The 25,598-nt window shown below is 37.6% G+C and overlaps 1 protein-coding gene across 2 annotated transcripts; it reads left to right on the forward strand.

Moving 5' to 3' along the window:
- The first annotated feature begins 1,277 nt into the window (after positions 1-1,277).
- LOC142338663 (uncharacterized) lies at positions 1,278-25,452 on the forward strand. Of its 2 annotated transcripts, XM_075388520.1 has the most exons (10): positions 1,279-1,536; positions 3,499-3,600; positions 13,522-13,625; positions 16,013-16,263; positions 18,972-19,097; positions 19,475-19,892; positions 22,925-23,026; positions 23,390-23,643; positions 23,741-23,794; positions 24,546-25,452. In XM_075388520.1, the coding sequence occupies exons 1-10, from the start codon at positions 1,433-1,435 to the stop codon at positions 25,119-25,121; spliced, it is 2,091 nt and encodes a 696-aa protein (XP_075244635.1). In that variant the 5' UTR covers positions 1,279-1,432; the 3' UTR covers positions 25,122-25,452. The 2 variants fall into 2 exon arrangements, with proteins under 2 accessions (XP_075244644.1, XP_075244635.1); XM_075388529.1 differs by lacking the exon at positions 3,499-3,600 and having other exon boundaries at positions 1,278-1,536.
- The last annotated feature ends 146 nt before the right edge of the window (positions 25,453-25,598 follow it).

A 25,598-nucleotide genomic window follows, 5' to 3' on the forward strand; every position in this document is an offset into this window, starting at 1 on the left:
CTCCCACAGACTTACAGCTTCAAAATTAAACAGCATTTTTACGTTTTTGAAAAAATTAAAGCTCTAGAGTTGCGGAAATTTATATCGCTGAATTCAATTCTAGGCCCTCCAAGTCAATCCAACTTTTTCACGCAAAATTAATGTTTTCTAAGACTGCTTTTTATACCTGTGAAATCAAACAAACGAATCTCAGAGGCCTGGCATAAAGTTTCCCCCTTTTCTAAAAATATGTTACTATAATTCCCGACCAAAATCATATTGTATGAGTCGAGTACAAAACCAAAATTAGTTCTTCAAAGCAAGGTACCACCATCAATTGAAACAGGTAAAACATTGGCTTAGATCCCACGTAAACACTTATAAAACCTATCCATCATCAAGAATTGTAGTTGTTTCAGCTCAGTTTTGGCGACCATTGAACCAGTTTGACAATTATCTTGGATTGGCGTTTGTCAATTACAGTGGAAGTAAGAAGACTCTGTGTCTTGTTTTTTTTTTGGTCTGCACATTCAGAAAATATACATCTGTCTCAAAAAATTGAACACTAGCAGAGATGTTAATCAAAGACACAGTCACAAAGATGAACTCTAGCGAACGTTCCAATACTGCCAGGAAGAGATCAAAGTTCAACGCAAAAACTTGTGGTAGCGTGTCCCATAGATTTGAAATAATCAAACGTTTCAAAAAAAAAAAACTCAGTCCAGAGTTTAAAGGTCAGAGTTCAAATTTAAAACAGGCTGAAAAATTGTGCCGCAATGAAAAAACGTTGACATTGAAATGGCTTCGTTGATGCTCAATTGAACTTTTTAAAGTTTGCGAACGTTTGATTATTTCAATTTTACGGCGAGAATATATAACATATAGTAAGTCCCATAAAGTTGCAACGCAAGCGAACGTTCGAAAAGCTCGGGGCATGCAAATGGGCAGTGTTTTGCTAGATATCTGCATGTTTTAAATTTGAACTTTGACCTTTGAAACGTTCGATAGCGTTGCAACTTTATGGGACTGACTATATATAGCGTGTCCCATAAATTTGAAATAAGCGAACGTTTCAAAAGCCACAGATTGGAGTTCAAAGGTTAAAGTTCAAATTTAAAACATGTAGAAAAAATTGATGAATAGAAGCTTAATAGAAAAAACGTCGACATTCAAACGTCGACCAATTTGATGCTCACTTGCCTGTTTTTGACGTTTTCGGACGTTCGCTTATTTCAACTTTATGGGACAGACTATATAGCCTTCGCTGACCATTTGTCAAGGTTAGTCAATGACACTACAGACACGCTTTTGATTCAATAAAAGTAGTAAATTGGCGAAGCTGTTGTAAAAGCAGCGAAATTCTCGAAAGCCGATTAAAGTTATACTTTTTGATTTCAAATCACTCAATATTACGAAATATTTTTGTGCGTATAAATATAGAAACTTTGTTATCATGAATTTATTTTTACATTTGTATGGCGTATTTATAGCCTGTTTTGCGCTAATCTTGGGAGAAATTGACCAGTTTACTCCAAATGCGTGCCTGAAAGAATCAAGGTGATTTTATTGAATTTATAGTGAACCTCCTTTAAAAACACGCCAGGATACCTAGTAAACGTTAAGAACAAAAATATTCGCAAACCACTTCGAAAATTGTGCAATCCATTGACAAAAAGTTGAAGACAATATTTGTACCCAAGGTTTGAAAAAATTGGAGTTTGTGATGGACATGACCTTTTGAGACTGTCAAGGCAAGTTAAAGTCCCGAAAGGCATGAAAATTGTACCTTTTTAACCACCACTGGTCAAACAATACTTCAAAAATTCGGTTAAAGAACAAAAAATTTTGTATGTGAAAGCAAATTCTAGATCATCTCAAAAATCTCAAAACGTGCGCTGCTGAGCAATGTTAACGCATTACGTGCAGATGTCGGATTGCTCGAGTAAATTTACTCGATTTTGTTGCTATTTTCCATCAAATTGTATTTGGGTTATGGTTATAAGCGTAATTGTTTAGGCTTTGACGACAATGTAAATGCATTTTGACTGAAAATGTATTTCATTGTTTGTCACTTGAAATCTCTAATGCTTGGTTTCATGATTTCAAAGACGTATGGACATTTTGGGCCGTGTTTTGGCAGTCATTTGTTATGTTATAGAGTGTAAAATAAATCTAAACCATATCGTTGATCTCTGCATAGGATTTAGGCTCAAAACTGGTACAGATCTGGGGCACTTGTTCTCAGAAACCCTTATACCGTATTCAAAAAACAATATTACGTTCTCAAGAAATTGCTATTTTCCATTTTTATATGTTACAATTAGTAAAAATTGAGATAGGGCAAATTGCTGAATTATAGGACAAAAAGGAGGACAAAGGATTAATTGGCGCTGCTTGGCAGATATAGCAGTAAACATTCACAGATCCAGTTCACAAATAAAATGCATAAATGAATTTCGATATTAACTTCTAAATGTAAAAGAGCAAGTTTCTTTTTTTAATGAATACTCTGGAAACAATTTATTATTATTATTATTAAATAAAAAACATAATCCTGAAGACAGAATTCAACAATACGTGAGCCAAATTGCTCTCATCCCAAGACGTATTTAAATGATCTTGTTCTGTAAAAGATCTTGATGGAAAAAAGTCAATAAAGAATAAAAAATTTATGTGGTTCAATTTTTTTTGGACAAAATTAGAGCAAATCCCCTGAATCATATCCAAAGAAAAAAATAGGTTTTGCCAAAAAACACTGCTATTGCGCTGGACAATCCAAAGAAAATTAGGTAGCCAATTTTAGTCCAGCTAAATTACACGAAAGCCTTGGACACAAGAACCTCAAAACAAAGGTCACCAAATTACCATGTTGAATATTCAGTTTATTACATTTTCAAATGGTATAGAGAGCAAAAAGGGACAAGGCTCTAAAAACAATTTGTCGGGTTGGCTGTACCTAAATTGCCCATCTATATAAACAGCAGTCAAACTTGAGCTGAGTGAAGGCAAACACTATCAGTAGTTGTGACGAAACGAACTTTTACTCATACCAGTCAACAAATTCTGGAATATTCCAATAAATTCTTCGAAACAGTTTGAGGAAAATCATTGTTTCGTAATTGAAAAATCTACAATGTAATCTGAGCGCCCATATGACGAGAAAACTTGCAACTTGCTCTCAGGAACGGATAGAGCTCTCAATGCAGCCAGTAGAGATTCAGTTTCTGAAACTATGGATGGCTAAATCAAACTTCAAAAAATTTGGAAAATTTTGAACTAAAGCAATTTCTTGAACCTCGTGCTTTTATTGCTTTCGCACATATTGGACTAGCCTAAAAATGTCTTATCTCTAATAGTTAGATCATTAAATGGTTTTTAAATTTCTTGAATAATGAGATCAGCGATAGACGGACATACACATATATAGCTTAGATTCATCATTTGATATGACAAGTAAGAGAAGTCAGAATTTATTACAAAATTTATCTACCCATTTGCGATAGAAAATCTTGGTTTCAGTGCGTTGTCGCCGGAAACAGTCTGTGAGAATGTAACTCGTATTGTGACAAACAAGGAATTATGCTGGAATCCTTTAAAAGTCTTCAGCTGCACTCAAAGACGGTAAGGACGTTTCCAGCAATACTGAGTTTAACTGAATCTGAATTCAAACACAACGGGAAGTTTGAGTGGCCTTGCTAGTTCGTTGCCTACTGTGGTATGGGCTAACTGTAGCGTCATCATGAAAATAAAATCGATTCCATTGTAATCCGTTTCATTGTAAGCCGCTAGAATTTCCCTATAATTTCATTTATAATACGTTTTCATACGGACGTGTTTTTTATTCTGATTATCCGGCTTACAGCGAAAAGAACAAGTGCGTTTCTTTATCTTACAAAAAATAATCACTCAAGATTTAATTGACTCTTTAAAAACTGAAGGACAAGAAACCAACTTACCATCGCTAGTCAGTTTCGCAAGTTTTGTAGTTTGCAATCGAAGCCATGTGGCTTTCCAAATGAAAAATTAGTCTTTACATTTGGATATGTCCAAGCTTTAAGTTGAACAAGACGGCTAAAGTATGAGACTGTGCGTACCACAGAATGTCTCAAATTTGTCAAAGTTTTCTTTCTTCTGAGAGGCAAACCTTCCTTGACTAACAGTTTTGCGGAGCTAAAATTGAATGAATTTTCCCGGAGCAACCTTGAGTTTGACTATTCACATCCAGATCAAGCTTTGGCGGGTAACCCTATCTACTAAACGCGTGAGCTCTAAACTGGGACAAAATTTTCATGTTTAAGGGGCCTCTCGAAGCACATGTTTCAGAGCATCATTGAACAGCATGTAATAGCCGGGTGATGATGGAGCTTTAAATTGAAAAAACGGATTAAGTGGCGAGCGAACCGTTGACCCTATGCGTGTAAAGCACTATCTTAGCCATTTAGCTACGAAGTAGTATTTATTTCTCCTTTATCAATCCTTTTTAATTGCGCATGTATGGCTCTGGGGTAAAAAGATTGATTGCTGTTCACTTTCATTCGAGTGCCATAAGTTCGTTGTTCATTTTGCCTGAGTTCGATGAATTGAGTTCATGAACTATGAATGGACGTGTTCTGCACTCTAACATTCGTTGATCTCAAAACCTGACTCTGTTCTTGTTTCAAAACGCATTACTTTTCACCAAATCGACCTTGTTTAGTAAGTATACACTTCAAAATGAGCAACCTAATTGGTGAGTTTTGTTATCTGGCAAACAAAATGCGAACAAGCTTCTACACAAGATTCGGCACTTTCAATTTCGTTAAACAAACTCTATAGTCCTTTTTTAAACAAAACCCAACATTTCAATAATATCGATGCCTTCAATCCGGGCACCAAATCATGTTATTGTCATGGAAGGAATATCGCGATGGGTCCAAAACAATTTCGCAGCACAAAAACGATTTGTCAACTTTATTCAAAAGAAAGATGGACTGTGTTTTCCAGACCTTTTACCTCCCATTTAGTGTTAGACAGTGCAGGTACTGAAAACTACATCGGAAGAAGGATGTTCTCATCTTTCACACCGACTCCCCACAGGATACAGGAAATGGTTTCTTTTAAAGTTTTAACAAAGTTTCCAATTAATGTTCACCAAAAGCTTACCACAATTTACTCGCCTTATATATTAATGGATTGGCTTGTGAACATTCTCAAAACGTGAAATCTCTTAACAGATGCTGTAATTGATGTAACTTCATTAATATAAATTAGTCTTTTTGTCACTTTATTCGATACCGAGCTTTGAGTCCTCAGTTTCATCGAATTCTGAAGATCCATTTTAAAAACCAAACTTTTCCCCAATAGAATGTGGGAACAACAGGCTACGTTTGACGATCTGATCAAGAGTTCATCATTTTATTATTTTTATCTTTGTCTGTATTTTGATTTAAAAAAATTGTTTTTTCTTCCGAACATCTAAGAATATAACCGAAAGGTTAAAAATTCCATACTTTCCGGGAAATCAATAATTTTGTATATTGAAACAATCAAAAGTATACATCCTCCTATATATTAAACGCTTGAGCTCTATTTTGTGACAAAACTTTTGCATGTTTACGGGGCCTCTCGAAGCGCATGTTTAAGAGCATTTAACAGTATGTGTTAGCCGGGTGTTGGGGGAGCCATAGATTGAAAAAAAAAGGATTAGATGGGGAGAGAACCGTTAACCTGTGCGTGGGAAGCATTTATCTTAGCCATTTGGTTACTGGGTAAAAACTATTTGGCCTTCATTAAATCTTTTTATTTGCCCTTGCATGGTGCTGGGGTAAAAAGATCGATGACTTATCACTTTCCTTCGAGTTCATTTTCCTTCGCACTCACACAGAATTGCTCAGAAGAGCTGTTGAAAACCTATTTATTGATTGATTGACATGATAATGACTAATGATTAACAGAAGGCGTCCTCATTCTTTCCAATAAATGAGCATGGTTGCGTTAACGAACATGTTTGTGTGTGCATAAGTATGTACGTATTTATATGCATGTATGCATGCATTTATGACCTTTGCTTTTTCCGTCTTGATAACCTATCGCGCTGTAACCAAAGCTGGTTGCGAAATACTAGTTTTTTTTATCTTTTTAAAAGTGACTGGTACCTCGGTTTTCACGTTACGTTGGAGAGGATTCAAGACTTTGTCTCAGACCTAATGCTTAAAGGACGGTTTCTTTTTGTTTAAGCATTTCTCGAAAAGCTTTTAGTATGATGAATGCAACTTTCGCAATATTGTCACTACAAAGCCATTTCACAAAAAGATTTGAAACGGGCGAATAGGTGGTAGAAATAGCGATTTTTCAAGTCGAACAAAGTATTGGGAAGTCTGAGAAGGCGGTGGATGACACAACTGACTTAAGGAATAAAGTGTCCAAAATTTTCGGAAACGTTGAAAAGCTGGTGATAGTTTATATTGCCTACCTAATGCTTAAAAGACGGTTCCTATTTGATTAAGCATTTCTCCAAAAGCTTTAGTACGTATGATGAACGCAACTTTGGCAATATCGTCGCTACAAAGCCATTGCAACAAAAGTTTTGAAACGAGCGAAAAGAAGGTAGAAATAACAATTTTTTATGTCGAACAAAGTATGGGGAAGTCTGAGAAGGCGGTGGATGAGACTAGTGTGACTTAAGAAAGTGTCCGAATTTTTTGGAAATGTTGAAAAGCTGGTGATAGTTTATTTCGGCTGCTTTCTTAGCTGATTAAATGTTGATCTTTTGAATACGCGATTGATCAAAATGAATGGTAAAAAACGCTCGCTTGAAGTTTTTTTTGTTTTATTGAGTCACTCTTAATATCGTTTTGACATGTAAATCGGATTTCAATTGCGAAATCTGCCACCAATAGAATCCTGATTCTAATAACCACTGATTTCTGTATTTCTTAAATTTCAATTATTTTTTTGCTTAGATAAGAACTAAAAATACGAGATAAATTTTGATTCTAGAACAATTTTCAAGTTTACCAAGTGAATTAATTTGACCGCTAAAGGAGACCACGACAACGGTGTCCGGATGACAAATCGATCGACAATCTTGACAGCGTGAATTATGTTATTGGACGCCAATTGTCATGCGGAGAAGGAGTACAATATCAACACTGACGATAACAGTACGGACCTACAAGTAACAATTTTTTAATAAGTAACAATTTAGGAAGCTATTAGATTACCGGAAAAGTAAAATAATTATAACCGACTAAATAATTATAACCGATCACTTTCTAGCCGTTTTCGAAGGCTTGGGAGATGTTTGAGTGGAAAAAAGTATGAAGGGTCGCTCCACTTAGAGTTGTGCACTCCAACAAAAAACAGGCTACTTGGGAAAGGTATACAACCTATGTGTACATACAAAGCACATTTGAAACCCGGGACGGCAGTTCTGCTGGGCCACCTCTACATGACGATTTAAAAAACCAGTCAATGGTGCCAATGTTTATCTGGGGGCCACTGAAGCCTGACTCAATAACGCATCAAAAATAGCATTACAGCGAAAAAAGGGAGCACTTAGGTTTTCAGGATTCGAGTATTCAACTCAATGTCAAAATTGATAGACGAGGATTATAAGACATGGAGAACGTTTTCCACAATCTCCTTGAGGATTTTTTGATCAAACTGATTTATCGGGTGAATGATATTGATGTGACCAAGACGAGGATGCAAAAACAACAGGAAAAATCAACGCATCCCGCAAATTTGTCAATGTGCAGAGTTCGTGAGGGCGTTCAAATCTTTTCGTCGATCTTCCGGGAATAAACCAATTCAAATCTCTATTTAGTGGTCTGGTGATTTTCCAAGACGATGTCTTCAATTAGGGAACCACAGTAGATCAGTACCAGAAAAAAACCCGATTATTTGATGATGTAGACTATGTGGACCAAATTATCAGCCAAGGAAAATATCCACCTTCCAACCAATCGGAAGTGTCGGTTTTACAGATACCTTTATCTCTAGGGAAAAATTAGCACTCGAACCTAAACATGTTGAAAATATCAAATAGCAAACCCTCATAAAATTATAAACAACGTAAATTTTTTGCTACCAAAGCAAATTTTCAACAGACCAATGACACCAAACAAATTCCAAAAGTCAAAATGTGATGGGAAGAAGAAGAGTACAGGCGTTTCATAAAAACTTTAAAAATTCAGCGCAAAACCAGTTGTTTAATAGCTTGACAGATGAAGCAATTTCAATTACAGACACTCTGGAAAAGACAGTACGAGGAGCTCGCTCACAACGGCACACTTTTACTACTTCTCAACAATATTTCTGCAATCCGAAATAACTGCAGTATACATTTAGAAACACGTAAATTTTCTTCCTGATCAAGGATTGAAATCCTGTTTTCGTATAGATAAGTACTAAAAATACAAGCTGAGTTTTGAATTTCTAGAACCAATTTTTAGGTTTACTAATTGAATTATTTTAAACGGTGATGAGATCACGACAACGGTGTCTGCGTGAAAAATTGATCGACAATCCGGACTACATGAATTATGTTATTGGACGCCAATTGTCATGCAGAGATGGATTACGATCTTTTCATTTAAGGAGTCACAATAGAGCAGTACCAGAAAACGCTTATTCGCAGATGTAGACTATGTGGGCCAAAATATCAACCAAGAACAACATCTATTATCAACCATTTTGAAACGTTGGTTTTACAGGTAACTTTCTCTGGGCAAGGATTTGCACTCGGACAAAAACGTTGAGAATATCAAATAGCAAACCATCATAAAATTAAAAACAACCGAAATCTTTTCTTGACATCGCAATTTTTTAGAGACTAATGACACCAAACAAAGTCCTAAAGAAAAAATCTGATTGGAAAAAAAACGTTTCAAAAATTCAATAAAACATTCAGCATAGAACCACTCGATCAGCCATATAGCTTGACAAATGATGCAACTCTAATAACAGACCCATTAGAAAAGGCATTACGTGGAATTCGCTCACAACGGCCAACTGTTACTACATCACCGCGAAGTTTCTGCAATTTGAAATAACAGCAGTATATATTTAGAGGCACGTGAATTTTCTTCCTAGTCAACGAGACAATTCCTGCGCAAAAAGAGATTCACTCTGCAGATTGAATTGTCCACAGACCTATCCAATATCTCTTTGCACCAGCCAAAGAAGACCTCACAAAGGAACCACAATCACGAGATGGGCAATAGCACTAATTGGATTCGATTTCGAAATGAGTGAGAAAAAATTCGCTAAGCTGACGGTCTGACGAGACTAGACTATGACGACGGCAATGGCAGTAATTTAGTGCGCTTCGTATTTACAATCCGTTTACATTATCTGTTTTACAATATTTTTCTGCATAATTCGTTTTTCTAACTGATTCAGGCATCAGGGTTTCATTCAACCGGACACTTCCAATGATACAGTGCTTATTAGTGATAACCAGTTCAATCGACAGGAACCCGAATACGTAAGGATAGAATCTACTGATTAGAAATCTACTGACAACGGGCCGAGAGCATTAGGGACAGATGTGGCGTCGTCCGATACCACTGAGGAAGTTTTTGGCAACTCAAGAAGGTGGGGGGCAAACTTCAGGGGACTCAACTAAATCAAGCATACAAACAAAACAACCTGATAGATTTGGAGTATATGTCCCAGCATTCTTATTTCAGAAAATGGAAAGGATTTGACAACTTTGAATTAAATTATCAAGAGTTATGGACAACTTACTGACTTTATTTATTGTGTCAATAAATAGGGCCAACAAACTGAATTCGATTTTATTTCTAAAAATTGGTGCCATGAACTGTCAGGAGATGTATATAGCTTGTTTTGTTGCAAAGGAATGCAGAAAGTTTTTTCACTTTTTCAGCGTTTGAGCTGATCCACTGGATTCTGATGTCAATTTTCAATAAAAAATACAGCCTATAGAGAAATTCATTGGCGTTAAAAATGGTTTCACCCAGTCTTGCGGCTTTTTGAAACTGCGCAATCAAAATTTTTGGGAGCAAGGGGTATTTCCGGGAAAGCAAGCGCTCACGAATTAAAATAATAAGGTACAATTGAACTCATCATTTTTTATCCGTTCATTGTCTTATAAATGCGGAACCATATTTGTTTATACCCCTTTCTGCCGCCTGTTCAGTCTAGTCATCTTAGTTGTTTATGAACCCAATCTCTCTGATTTATAATATAGTGCAAAGGTTGTTTTAAAGAAAAATTGACTACGTTACCGCTGTGAAACATTTTAGTCTTCATCCTAATTGGGCCCGAACTACAAAAATATGCTCCAAAATTTACCGAAAAAATTATCCTGTGTAATCATCCGTATTCCACTGGATCAGTGACCTAAATTCAAATCGTCGCAGGACCAATGTGGAAACAGAACAGAATTTGCTATTGATTCAAGATGGAATATGCTATTAGCCTATCATTTTCATCTCGAAAACTGTGTGTGTGTGAATTTATTTCTCAGTACCGGTCCGTGCTTCAAAAAGAAGGTCTTTCAAAAAGGGTTTTCCAAAGTAGTGCTATTTTTGGAAAAATTAACCATCAATTACTCGAAACATCAAGTTTGAAAAAGATAGTCGTATGAGTTTGAGTTGTCGGCAACTGGCGGAGTGGTATTGGTAATTAATTAAATTTTCTGCGCGATGTATCGATTTGAACGAAAAAAGTTGCTTAAATTTTTGATGATATTTAGGATTAGCTACTCTTGTCGCACCACTTTTGCTACACGAAGAGCGGCGAGAAAAAGTGGCTCAATAAGCAGTGGTGAGCAGCTAAATTGTAGCAGTGCAAATACTGAATGTGCACCTTCAACCAGTGACGTGAGCTCACCCTCAGTTCCTATAGGACTACAAAGCACGTCACAGGAGCTACTCCTCCAGGGGACCAGCCAGGTGCAACAGGCACCTCCACTCTTTTCTACTGCGCACACAGCAGTATCTACATCACAACCACCAATCCAGCCTACGTGCATTCCATCTTGGGATGATGAAGTGGCCACAGCGGAACAGTCAGGTCACTTCACACCAGAGACTGTTATCCCCAATTGAGCGTACTCTGGTAGGCTCCGTGGAGCACGACCACGATCACAGCAACTGGTCTACCCGCCGCCAGTGATGCCAACACCGCATACACAACGCCCGCCGGTACCCTCACCGCGGTACGGCCCGGCTTTACCACCTCTGAGACCATAAAAATCTTCCCTCAGCCACCCCCCTACGACCGACCCACATCAACCGACAACTACCCGTGCACTGATCCCCATTTAAGGAGGCGCCCACGGGCAACACACACGGCATATATCCCGTTCGATCCTCGCCGATTCAGGCTTCACAATCGCCTGCTCCTCACACATTGAGCCCTTCACGAGGCCCACAGCCCTCATCTTCTCGCGGAAGGCCTAACCCTTTCGTACCAACACACGGCATTCCACACAGGTCACAAGGAACAAACTATTACCATCCAGGGTATACATGTGCCAGAGAGAATCAGTTATAATTCCACCCCACCTGAGAACACGCTGAAACCAATAGCCACTTCTTGTTCTCTTGGACAATTGGAGAAAGAATATGTCCAAGAAGGACGGGACAAGGATCTGCCTCTTGAATGCCTGTACTTCCCTCTCAATCTTCACTTCACGGAACGATTTTGGCATCTTTCGAAGTAGTTCTTTGCACTTGCAGATCGCCCAAACGATTACCTTAATACTTTCCTTACTCGCGACACTGCACCCTACAAAATATATGCTAAATACGACCCCTTCTATTTACAATTTGGTTTTTTATATCCCACACAGAGGGATGTATATATCACCACTCAAAGTAAATTGGGTGAAAATGCTCCACACAATGCACAACTACTTATTTGTGCACCATCCTTTTCAAAACACTAACCCGATCATCCACATGAATTCTCGTCTTCAATATGCTAACACAAAGCTGACTTCACCATATATCAATTACAGCTACATAATCCAACCCAACTATTGTGAAGGCACCCTTCGTAATTTTGATCCTATCAAAAATTCATCTTTTCTACACTCAATGCCAAGACTAATCGCCCCATCCTCGTCCCAATCGAGTATCTACAATGTGTAAGAAGGAAGCGCCACGAAGTGTGCGTATGGCTACACTTTCAACCTCCTCTACAGGGATTGGATGGCCGATAAGCTCGACAATCGATAACCTTCACCGGAAGAAACACAGATCTTCAATCACCTTCTTGAGTTACAACCACGCTGTAACGATGATCCGTATCCCGGTGCCCTTGCTGCCTGTCTGGCACGTGATCCGGAATTCCTCGCCTTCTTCCGTGATGCAGACAATCGAGCTCCGGATTTTGAGTTCGAATACCGGACGTAGGCGACAGACCTACAGCACCACCTTGGGCTCACACACCCACAAAACGACACTCACTGATCTCAGGAAACTCGCCTAAAACTATTTTTCTCTTCCTTTTTTTGTTTCTTTATTATCTTAATCTTCTTTCTACAGAATATATCTCTCTCCAAATTCTTCTCTTTTCCCACAAGACTGATGACTAGGATCAGTTCTTTTCTTTTTCCCGGTCGTGACTTACAAAGGTATTAAATTTCACTAATAGCTTTTAATAGAAAAAGTAGCTCACAGTAGCTAAATGATGGATTTCCACCAGAAGGTAAGCTGATAAATCCGACTGGTTCCAACCTTGTACCAGGTGGAGACGAACAGAAATCTCGTCGTTCAAACCAGACAGAGACTACGGACTACAAGCGATCCTCCAACTGGGAATAAATCCTCACTACAGGACAGTGAGAGCAGTTGTGCATACTCTCAACAGGAATGACGTTACTGGCCACCACACCCTTTAACTGGCACCCTTACTGGTTCCACAAAACGAACCTTTTCACTGACGACACTAGTCACTACTTTACTGACAGGGACTCCAGACGACGACACAAGTCACAACCCACTTCAGAGAGGACACAACTCATCACTCACTTCACCCTACCCTTCAACAAGGATGACATATTCAACGTACTTCTGCTACACTTCACAAATTCGGATTTGAAACTCTCAACCCCGGATGGAGATAGCAGTGTAAATACTGAATGTGCACCTTCAACCAATCAGAGACTGAGAAGACACTATTCTCTTTTATATAGAGAGAACTGAACTAACTATAGTCAGTCCTTTAGTTAAATACACCATGTGTATACCATTGACTCCGGTGCTATACTTCTTAACCACCGTAATAATAGAAGTTTACTCAGTGTTTTACAGAGTCGGTTAGTCTTAGAGATATAGGTAAGTCTACTTCGCGCGCAAAAATAAGTAGCCCTAGCTCTTTATACTTTAAGGCTGTAAAAGGAGCCGACATCGGGTCTGCCTTAAAATTACTGTTGCAATCGTATGGAGCGTTGAATAAAAACATTATCACGTCGCCTTCTCGAAGTTATTCAACATCTCGGATTCGGAGTTGATAACATTGAACAATAAAAAATTGGTGAAGTTCCACAGAAGGGTCTGAAAAAACTAAAAGTTTGATGCTTAGGAGCAGAACCAACCAGGAGTGTCGAGATGAGCAGCGAGTCAAAATGGTACAGGAATGGGATTGCTGTGACGGATACTTCCAAGATGGAGGCAATCAATGTTTACGTTAGTTTTCTCAATTAAAATTAGTTTTCCACTGCTCAATTAAAATATTTTTAATGCTAGAATTGCAGTGATATTTTAAGTACAAATGATTAAAAGGCAAGTTTTCTATAAACCTCTTTTCCATAGACTTGTTTCCAATAAAATTATGCTCCTAAGAGCCACTTAAGCAGCTGAAAAAATAAAGTATTGCTGGCAAACACAAGCAGTTCTCTTTCTCATTGATCTGGTAAAATCCAATAACTCAAAAATTCAAAAAATGGCTTTAGGTGAAAGCCCTTTTAGCTGCAAAAAGTAATTTTACCTTAAGAACTCACTCGAATTAAAGATAAAGTTATTTGATGTTCGGCCTTCCTGTGTACATATCTAACAAAGAACCATGACCCTAGTCCTGAAATCGGCGTTTTTAAACTTGAGAAATTTGTCGCAATATTGGGTTTTAGTTAGAAACCGAGATAACCCGAACGTTTTTTATTTGGTATAATCGGTATGTTTTGCAACATCAGAAATTGAGATATGTTCGGTTTCTTGGGTTCGGTATATTGGGTTTCAATCGTGAAAAGTTGTAGGTGTTCATTTGTAAACGTTAAGAAAAAGCCGGTATGCTTAATGATAATAATAAATTGTTGACACAGAAACAAAAACCAACTTTTTTGCCATGAATACAAAAAATTGTTTTTACATAAACATAAATGACAACCACACCAACCAAGAGTACAATAATAGGTCTAAATGATCTGTTTTATAGTGCTTCTGTTAGAAAAAGTTCCAGTTTTATGTTATCAAAAATGATTAAAATGAAAATGCGTTTCAGCATCCTGATATTCTCTTTTCCGAAATTTTCCTGATCATTTTCTGAACTATTTTTTGCCAGTTTACCTGTCTCGTGCTCGTTGATTTTTTAAAAATTTTTCTACAAACTCTGTTTTGATATCTGACACTACGTTTAAAAGTTTTCCAAACAGCATACTCGATCGATTGTTAGTTGAATAGTTTTGAAACTTCTGCTTCTCTAGAGGTGAGAAGACTTGACAACAGTGATGTGGTTCTTTAACTTTGTAAAATTTGTCCTTTTTAAGGAGCCGAGAGAATCAACTTTGTTTGTGGGACATAATTTTAATTAAGCATTTTAGTTTCAAGATTTTTGATACATTTTTAGAAGTTGTCACACAGAGAGGATGTCAACATTGTAAAAGGGCTGAATAATTTTCTTTAATAACATGGATTAGCCGGCATGGTGTTCAAATTATTTTTAGCCTGTAAAGAAGCTAAAAATTTGAAGACTTTTTGATTGTAGATTACATGAAAATACGCTGACCTTTAAAAACTTTAAAAAGAATGATTTTTGTTTTCTTGGCGTTCAACAGTAACCTGTTCTCTTTTAATTAATTAATTATAATAATTGTGGTTTCTGCGTAATCGCAGTGGAACAGCATTAGGCCTACAGTAGCCTGTTTTCAGCTGCCCTTTTTCTTATTATTCCCCACATTTCAGACTGATCTTTTCATGAGCAGCATTGCTCTTTTTTTGGTGACTATAGCCACTTTTTTTTGCGTCTGAAACTTTCACGTGGTACCATCATTGCAGCCAACATTGGTCAGGCTATGGTCAACCTGAAGCTATGGTTAAGTAAGAGCTCATCCTCACACAGACAGCTTCACGGAGGCAGGGGATTGAACTCTCAATCATTGGCGTGTGAACCACACACCTTACCTCTCGGCTATCACGCCACAATGATTTGTTGGTTTCGTAGATTCGGTATGTTCACTTTCAAAAGTACGAAAGCGTCGGCATGTTCCCTTTTAAAACTAAGCAACCACTATTAGGTTGGATTCTTAGTGTTATTGTCTTTGGATTTGGACGAAAGAAATTGTTGGTATAATTGGTTTTAAACGTAAGAATTTAACTAACCGTCGTTATTTTTGATTTCAAATCACAAGAACTTGTGAGGAAATGACTTGTGCACTTGATTTCTCAATCATATCAAGACTCAGTGCCAATCAACCTGCAATTTTTGAGAGGTAAAATTGAAACTCCTGCGACTAGAAAACTATTATAAAATTTGACATTGTTAACAAATTTTAGAACTAAAACAAAGTTTTTTTTTACGTTTCAACTGAGTATTCCGAATCTCAAAAACCAGACATACCGACGACTCAAAACCGAACATAATGAATCTAAGAAACCGAATTAACCGAAGCTTTCTTACGTCTCAGATCAAACAAACTGACGATTTCTTACGTTTGAAATGGAACATACCGAACTCACTGACGATTTCTTTCGCGGGATACCGCCAGACTGTTTTGACAAAATCAATCCTGAAGAACTCGTGGAGTGAGTTGCGATGAAATGCTGAAATGGAAATAATTATTATAACTCATATATTTCAGAGTGTCCACCAAATGCTTTCGGACACAACTGTTCACAAGTGTGCAACTGTAGTGAAGAAAACACTGTTGAGTGTGGGAGCGTTGATGGAATTTGCAAATGTGTACCTGGGTTTTCTGGTGCCTCGTGTGAAGAGAGTTGCAAAGAGTGGACGTATGGTCCGGGGTGTGGGTACGAGTGCCAGTGTCACAGGAACAACACTCTGGTGTGCAATAAGGCAGGTGGCACGTGCACTTGCAAACATGGATACCAGGTGGGGCTGGATCCTATTTATATTTTAGGTAAATTACCACTTTTCCAATGCTAAAATACATACCCAGCGGTCGCAGTGTTTCGGCTAACTGTTGAAAGTCAACAAGGTTATAAGGTCACACCTGCCGTGATATTAATTTCCGTCTTGCTTGCTTCGTGTAGGTCATTGATATTGGATATTTATACACAGACAGTTATTGTGCGGAAGATGTTATTTTGTTGTGCTTGCTGCTGGTTACAGTTAGTATTGTTGCATATGGCTTGGGTCAATATCGGGACGGCAGATTTGTTCAAGACATTACCCCATTGGCTTGATATGATACCGTAAGTGTCCAATTTTTCGTCTACATCAACAGTTTGTTTTGTAAGACATCATCAGTTCAGTTATTCCTTCAAATATAGTCTTCTCTTATAACATGAAGACCTTGGAAAGTTATAACTTGTAACATGAAAAACTGAGTGACGCAATTATTAAAAATGGATTAAAATAGTCCAGCTAGAGGGAATTAACTAGATGACAACATAACACAGTCAGTAAACAGCAAAATTAATTTGATCTGAACTGCTAAGTTCCACAATTTAAAAAAACGAATTTGAGCATCAAGTTTTTTGATAACTCAAAAACTAATAAAGGTAAACAATTGATGCTAACTTGAAGGAGACTGAATTTTGCAACAACAAATTTTCTGTCCACATGTAAATTAATCTGATTATAGCCTTTAGGTTAAATACTCACATGCTTTCAAATATTAACTAATTTAATCAGTATCAGTATCAGACTCAAATTTTGTTATTTTTATAATCTTGAAATTGTGGCTGTTCGTTCTCAAAGGTAAAAATGGGATTTGAACGCTTTTATTTGTCTGTTAACTGCTATTTTCTTGTGCTAATCGAGCAAAAACTTGGTTAAAATTTTTCTAAGACAGGACAGTTTTTTGTAAATTGTTTCACTAAGGGGGGCAATTTGTTCTATTTTTGAACTCAAAAACATCAAAAACATATTACTCTAATTTGTTTTTGCTCTATTTATAATAAATCTACTTTTTCTCTCGAGTCCAGTTTTAAGGCGACTATTGAACATCTTGGAAAATTTTGATGTTTTTGAGTGTTTTATACCTGAAGTTTCGTAAAGCTAACTTTCGAGATAAACATTTCGACTGGCCAAATACGTTCCTTAATGAGAAGTTCAGTGGAAGGGTCAAATTTTTGTCAAAAATTCCCCAATTATTCCCCTGTTACTCTCCAGTTATTTTGCGTATTTATGCAAAATATGTCGAGCCTATAAATTTGAATATTGCATGTTTTGCCCCACGAGGGAAATCATCTTATCTTATTAGTGTTAAGAGAAAAAATTCAGCATTCACATAGCAGGTCACATTTTTTCAACGTTGTTTTAAACGGCTCGTTGCACTGGATATGAGAATAGGCCTTTTAACCATACTTGCTTTGTTGCGCGACAAAACAGTGGGATTACCATTTCAGCCTGTGTTACCCGACAATTCAAGTGGCCCTCAAAAAGTTTAATGACGGTGCAAAGCTTTGTTGCTCATGAATAGCGTGAAGGCGTATTAAATTTTTTTAATCCGCTGAATCATTAGCAGAGTATCATTTATTTTCATGTCTCCAGTGACTCATCAGCACCCCTCGCTTAATTTTTTGAGCTGTTTCTTCAGACCTTCAGCAGATCTTCAGACGTTAGTCAATTTATGTTCATTTTTGCGCTATGTGGTTCTTATGTCAGTTTCAAAAACGCCTATAGATGCATCTTGCTTCTGTGATCAACTCGGAAACTGCAAAACTTAACAAGAGAATAGTTTTACATTCCACTGATAAAACTAAATAGTAACCTAATTAAGCAGACCGGTCAAACGGTCAATTTATCGTTAAAAAAGAGTTTTTATTGTTGATTGTTTTCAAGGGATAGTTTGCGAAAAGGGATATTTTGCGCTGACTAGTTTTTGAAAAGAAAAAAACAACAAAAAACTAGGAAGATGCTTGTTTTTTTCTTCCTTTTCCCTGAACTTTTTCTTGTACAATATATTCAAGTTTGACTGTAGATCTCAAATTGATTCTGAGAAATGACAATGTTTTTGAATGCATCTGAATAGGAGATTAAATGGTACACAAATATTTAGAGCATCATAGGAAAAATACGTTTTGATTAATACCGGAACATTTCTACCAAGAGTCTTCTATGCTACCAAAATGTAAGAGGTTTGACCCCTTTCCCAAAAGTTTACCCGTCAAAAATTGCGGTACTGCTGGTTGGATGATGTAAGAATATCTCGCTTGTGGTCTTTGATTTGGAAGTTATCTTAACAGAAAAGTTCACGTTAAAGCATTTAGTTCTTAAATATTTTTTCCTTTGCTACATGGGTTTTCACGGCTTCTGTTTACGTTTTTCAAATTGGTATGGACTGGGTTTTTTTTGGTATAGATAAACTGCGTATAGATAAACTCCGTAAGCACCTTCTGAGGTTAATCGTCCTCATTTTTTTCAGTTGTCTACTTTGAAATCGGGTAATATGCTTAAAATATGGAGGCAGACTTTTTGAAATGCAGTTGATATATTGGCGTTTTGCAGGTGTGCCCGCTTTTGCAATAGATAGCTATATTGTTAGTTATACGTATATTTTATGATTCGGTTAGAATACGTTCGAAATGAGTGCTTGAAATGAGTGGAAGGCAAAAACTTAGCTTCATTGTTAGGGCGAGCTGTGCATGTCCAACTGTGAAGAGGGGTGGACAGGTGTGAACTGTTCTGAAGTGTGTCCTTGTCAGAACTCGGGAGAGTGTCTTGCGGGAGGCGAATGCAGTTGTTCTTCTGGGTGGATGGTATGCACGCTTTGAATGTTGAAAACTTAGCCGGAGAGCAGTAGACAATCAAATTATACAATCTGGGATCTATTCTCTTTGGGCCTTCCAAGTGATGTTTGAGCCCCTATCTATCCCCCTCCATAAATAACTGGAAATATGTAACTTATTGCTTTTTTAAGACCCACATTTGTTTAGGGGAGTTGTAACAATGATGGGGGGGGGGCTGTTGAGCCTCCTGTTAACGGGAATATATTGCTATCCGACCAAAAAACTGAATTCCAATCATCACAACCATAATTATCATAACTGTTTTGCGATTCCAGAATACTAGCAAATATTGTTTTTGGCTCTGATATGTTATTTGTTTTCGACTGAAGATTTTTTTTTGTATCAAGGGCCAAGAATGTACGGACCCATGTCCCGAGGGATTCTGGGGTCCAAATTGCTCCTCTCAATGCAACCACTCGCTGTGCGTCAACGGGACCTGCAATCGGTTTACAGGCACCTGCGATTGCCACAGTGGATTCCAAGGCGAAACCTGTGAACAAAATTGTGGTTCACAATTTTGGGGTCCACATTGCGCGAACAACTGTGACTGTGCGTTTAATACACCCTGCGACCCTGTAACTGGAAATTGTTCATGCAACCGATTTCAATCTGGTGAGAGATGCGAGGTGGTGTCATGTCCGGAAGGTTATTTTGGATCCGACTGTGACGAGGAGTGTTTGTGTAGTAACAATTCCACATGTGATATGATCACTGGATTGTGTAATTGCACAGTAGTGGGCTATAGTGGAGACTATTGTAACGAAGGTGAGCAGGTTAATTGCTCAATATCCAAGAGTAGCAGAATCTTATTTAAATTATGAAGAAGTAAGGCGGTCTAAGTTCAAGTATTCTAACAACTCACAGCAAAATTGCTCGGCAGCATTAAATCACTAAATTTTTATTTAGAGAAAAATGCACCTGTGACCATTGTAGCCCATCCTTGCATCATAGAACAAGAAAAAAACTTCAATAGATCATTCATAATTTAGACATTAAAAAGGACAAGTCAAATTGTTATGATATAAATTAGACTTAGAATTGCTTTGCTATGTTGGTAAGAACGATGAAAACTACCAGTCAACCCTCTCAAACAGGAAAAAAATTTCAGACTAATGCTGCCAAATTATTGATTGGTCAAACATTCAATGCAAAGTTTTACCTAAATTGGAAGTGAAGTTTTTGTTTTTATAACTACTTACGAGAAGCTGTTCGGGTCGGGTAAGTTTTAGAAAATCAGTATTTTCTGTAACTATTAACATTTATTAGTCGCTGTCATCTTAAAGGCTATTATTTATGCTCTTTGTTTACAATCTAAAGAATTTAGATATTGCTGGTGCTCTTTTTACGACTCGAGGAGGAATATTGGCATTCTACAGGTTGTTTGTAGCTAAAGCAAGTTTGTTTATGACTTGAATTTTGTCGTCCTTTTCGAACATTGACTGTTTTACAACTGTTTTGGACATTCTGTTTTAGAACATAGACTTCTTTTTTCGCCTACTGAACATGACAACTTGAAAAGTTTTCAAATTTTGGACAATTAGTGATAAGGAACACTTATTATACTCAAGAAGTAAAGATCACTTTGAGAAGTTCCTACCCATGTTCTTCTAACCCAAACTGCCCACTCATCCCCAACACCCATCCAACTGTACCACCACGCCTACCCACCCCCGACACAATCCCTGCCCTTACCCCTCAAAACTACCCAGTGCCCGCATGAGCCCCCCGCTACTCCAGTGGAGTTTCTTTCCCGTACTCTACCACATATTTGTTGCATGTGATGGCATATTTTTAAGAATACTTTTCTATCAAAAAGGACTAAAAAAGTTATTTAAGTTTGATCATGGTACTGATTACTGAGTGTCCTAGAGTTGCTGGGTCGGACTAAATTAAAGCTAAAACGTCATTTTTCAAAATTTCGTAGCCCCAGTTTGTGCAACGCTTATCTGTTTTACACTTTTGTTCAATTCCTTTTTTATTGACATTGGTTCCAGTTAATGAGAGTCTGGTTTCAGCTAAATCTTCTGTCGGTTCTATTTAATTGTTTTGGCGATGCCCTCTTTAACATTAAAATTAGTAAATTTTACAATTTTTCTTGTCTATTCTCAAAACTTGTCTCATTTTGGTTATTAAAGGCTAGCATCGTCATTTTCGTTGTCAGGGGCTATCATTGTTTGGGCAGCTTGTAGGGTATTGGGTAGATTTTAGGTGCACAAAAAGGATTTGGAAAATTGTTACAAAAACTGTCGGCTTTTTTTAGATTTAACGTTTTTAAATTGTTTTCTGGTTTTGCTTATTATGCGACATAATAAATTTTTTGTTGCTTGTTATTCATGCTTGTTATTCATGGTTTTGCTATGTTGGTTTGAACGTCTAAATATCGAAAATTTAGGACAAATTGTTAAAAAATTTTTGCTTTTCCGATTTTGTCTTTTTGATGTTCAGGTGGTCAAATAAACCACTATCAAATTGGAAGCTGGGTTCATGGTAGATTTTTTCATTACAATGTTGAATCTGATGGTAAAGATACCAAGAAACTTCATCAAATGTTTAGAATAATTTTGATCAATGTTTTTTGACATTATCTAATTGTTAGGCCTGCCTCGGCTTGTCTCTTAGACACAAGAGTTTTTCTAAATGGCAAAATTTCTCTTATCGTTGCTTGCATTTCAAAATGAAAATTTTGGTATACAACACGCTGATGCCAAGAAGATTATTAAATTTCATCAAATAGTTGTCAATCTCTAGTTGCGGGACGATTTTTCGTCTTCGACTTGTAATGTAAAACTTGTCTGGTGGTCGTGCACAGGATTTTTAATTCTCGGGATTATATGCCCTGATTTGTCCTGCTAAGTTTTTTTAAGATGTGATCACACATTTTATTGACGACTTTCCTTCCAAAGTGGGACAAAGAGGTTAAGTCCAGTGAGCAGTTAGTTGCATTAGTCACTTAGTTGGCTTTCGTATTTTACTGAAGGTGCAGGGAGCGCCGTAATCGAAATTGATAAGGTTTTTGAGGCGCACATTGTAAACGCCAGTTGTAGAAATTGGTGTCCCACTTTTCACTTCACCCTTATTTATTTAACCTCCTATTGTTTAGCCCCGATTTGTGCAACCCCTTTTTCATTTCCCGCCTCTGCCATTTCATTCCGCCAATGAGCAGTCGACATTAAAGGCCTGTTTTGTAATTAAATGGATAACCTAATACCATGTAAGGTTGTGACAGTTTCGCATTAAGTCCCAGGGGCCGCTGCGGCATGGCCATGGCCCGCGAGGCACGACCAAATGTTTAGATTGTTAAATTTGATGGTCATTATTATAATAAAGATGAATCGGGTTGAAATGATAGAGGGGTTAAATGATAGAGGGGTGAACAAATCGGGGTTAAACAATAGGGGGTTGAATAAATAGGGGAAAAAGTGGGACACCAATGTCTGCAACTGGTGTTTACAATGAGCGGTTCATCGAAGCAGAAAACAAAAATTGGCAACCATTTGTTTATAGTTATATCTTTCACGGGTCTAGCAGCTCTGCTGTTCTGGGAAATTAATGAACAAGAATAAGGTTAAACATTTTCCTGTTTCGCGGTATTGTGTTCAGTATTTGAATATAAGGTTTTCACTTCTTCAAACTTTGGTAAAAAGTGTTGACAGATGTCTTGAGTTGCAAATTGATCTGCGGACGCATCAACGATTAACTTTGTATTTATGTCAGCTTTACTCGATAGATATGGTTAATTGTTTTTAAAACCCCTAAGATCAACCTATGAATAATTATGGCCGAGTTTACATGCTTAGAATGTGCTTATGGTCTGTTTGGAGTGAACTGCTCCGAAAGATGCAACTGTACGGATAGTGATCTGTATTTCTGCCACAACGAACACGGATGTCAACTCAAATGTACGTACTGCAATCATAAGCCCCCCCCCCCTGTGATTTACTCAAAATTATTATCAGCCATCCAAAATGGCCCAATTGGTCAATCATACCCCCACAGACACTTTGGAAATTTTTAAAATGCATCGATAGCCTCAATATCAGTTTTGAGCAGCTTTCGAATAGAATTACAAAACTACAAATTCCTACACTTGATAAATAGCAATTTCGTACAGGGTATTGGGAGGGGGAGGGGGGGGGGGGGGGGAGGGTTGTCACCCGTCCACATTCCCGTCTAGAAAGTCAAATTTAGATGCGTGAATCGATCATAATAAAATCTCACCAAAATCAAGCCATGTTTAGTTTCATTTATTCTTTTGTTTCCAGTCGCTGCTTCTGGTTTGAGAAGCTCTGTTCCAGTTCTTATGATCTCTTCTCTCACAGTTTCAATGGTTCTACTGATATTAGTTGCAGCTTTCCTAATCGCTCTGTTGTTGACACGAATTCGACAGCGCAGAGGAACTGTAGCCAAGCCACCACCAGAGGGCTACCCGCCCAGAAACGGGTTTGTGAACCCAGGATTCGAGGGAAACTTGCAGAGTCCTAATGGACAAGCTGCTGGGGTGAAAGAGATTGAAAATGCAAGTATCAGTTATGGAATTATAGAACAAATCATATGCTTGAGATCAATTCTGAATTAGCTCACGAAGCTGACACAAAGGTTTTTTGATATTTCAGGAGGCTGTTGTTTACGAGGCGGAGTCTTCATCAGTGACATTGCCAGTAACAAAGGTAAGTTCCTTTCTTTTGCAGTAATCATACTCGAAGATTTGCCATTCTTAATTATTCGATATTCCATTAGCTCTTCCTTCGTCTACCGGTTTGCCGTTTTTTTTCTGCCTTCGGAATATTGTAATCTTTTTGCTTTGTTTTATTTGTAATATAAGACAGACCCGCCACGATTGAAATTATTCTGAAAATTATTTACGAAATGACCCAAAAAACACTTGATTGTTGTCGTTGTATTGGATTTTCAGCTGGATGTTGAGGGGACTAGTTCTCTCGAGTCTGTTTAAAATATCTTCCAAACATGTCGGCACCTCATGCCATGAGCAGATGTTACCGTAACAGAAATTTTTGTTGACAGTTCCATAAGCAATAGATTGAACCCAGAGCCCAAAGGCTTCATAGAGTAGCAACAGACTGATGCTTCTCATCACGAAAATCTGGGATAATTTAGAAATTATTGTCATCAATTAATTATATTCATCGTAATTATTCTGTTTAAAATGCCTTGATGTTTTGCACTCAGAGCCTTGAGCACATGTTCTTTGAACTTTCAACAGTGTTTTTTCATGATTATCATCCATTCACAGCCGCGTTCACATTGACCCGATAGGGCAGTCTATGCAACTGTTTTGGCTAGAGGAAAAACTATCATGCATTCGAAGAAAACAAAAAGTGCGGGGGCTGGAACTGTTATTCTGAGCCTCTGAGGAGGCGTTAAATCTAACACAGTTTGTTATTTGAGTCATCTATGTAGGTGCGATATGACAGAAGACACAGGAAACAAAGCTTGGAGCATATTTACGAGGACATTGAAGATTCTCCGTATCATTATGCGGACGATACATTCATCAGTGCCAGTGAACAATGTGTGAACGAAGAGAGAACCAAAAATCGAAGAGTATCATCATCAGCTGCCACCATAACTGATAGTTGGTACGACACAACGTATAGCAGACCGACGAGACGTCCGAAAGATGACGTCAAATCTCGATCGAAGTCGGCTTCAAACAGCGAATACAACCACGACTACGCAGAGCCGAGTGAAGAAAGATCGGTGAGCTCTACAAGTGTGCAAAGCACATTGCGTTTTGATCACGAATCTCATGCCACATCGAGTGAACAAAGTTTGGAATCGAATGCCTTATATGGAAGGATGAGTAGTCGTGAGTCCATGGAGGGACAAAGAGTGAACTCGACTAATGGATTGTACGCTGACCCCTATTGCACGCTGTACAGGGAGGGAAAGGCTGGTTTGACTAGCAGTGATGTTTCACTGATGACCTCTGAACACGCGGACACAAGCAATAGATTGAGCCCAAAGGTTCCATAGAAGAATAACAGACTAATGCTTCTCGTCACAAAAATCTTGTATACGTTGCTCTATAGTGAAAAACTCAAATGATCACCGTTAAATGTCTTAGAGGTAAAAGTGAAAATATTACAAACTGAAAGTGAAATATTTGCGAATTTTTGCGCAGCTGAAATGAGCTAGTCTACTACAAAGTTGGCTATGCTTAAAAGCTTCAAGATCTGTATTGGTATGGAATAATAGATTGTTGTGCCATTAATCAGGGTTCCTGAGCTTATCTGCAATATTAAAATGGTTATCTATGGATAATATTGTAAACCAACATAAGGATAATAAAATGTTTTTCAGGTAATTTTCTATATATCTATCGAGAGTTAAAAGTACAGTTCTTGGAATTTAAAGTTCAAGATTGAGTGTCTAAAGGAGCGACTGCGACATTCCACTCGACAAGTTATCAATTGCTATCGATTACAATCAAAGTTTGTATAAATAATATTA

This window comes from Convolutriloba macropyga, chromosome 1 (assembly GCF_964194025.1).
Source record: "Convolutriloba macropyga chromosome 1, txConMacr16.3, whole genome shotgun sequence".
NCBI classification, from domain to species: Eukaryota; Metazoa; Xenacoelomorpha; order Acoela; family Convolutidae; genus Convolutriloba; species Convolutriloba macropyga.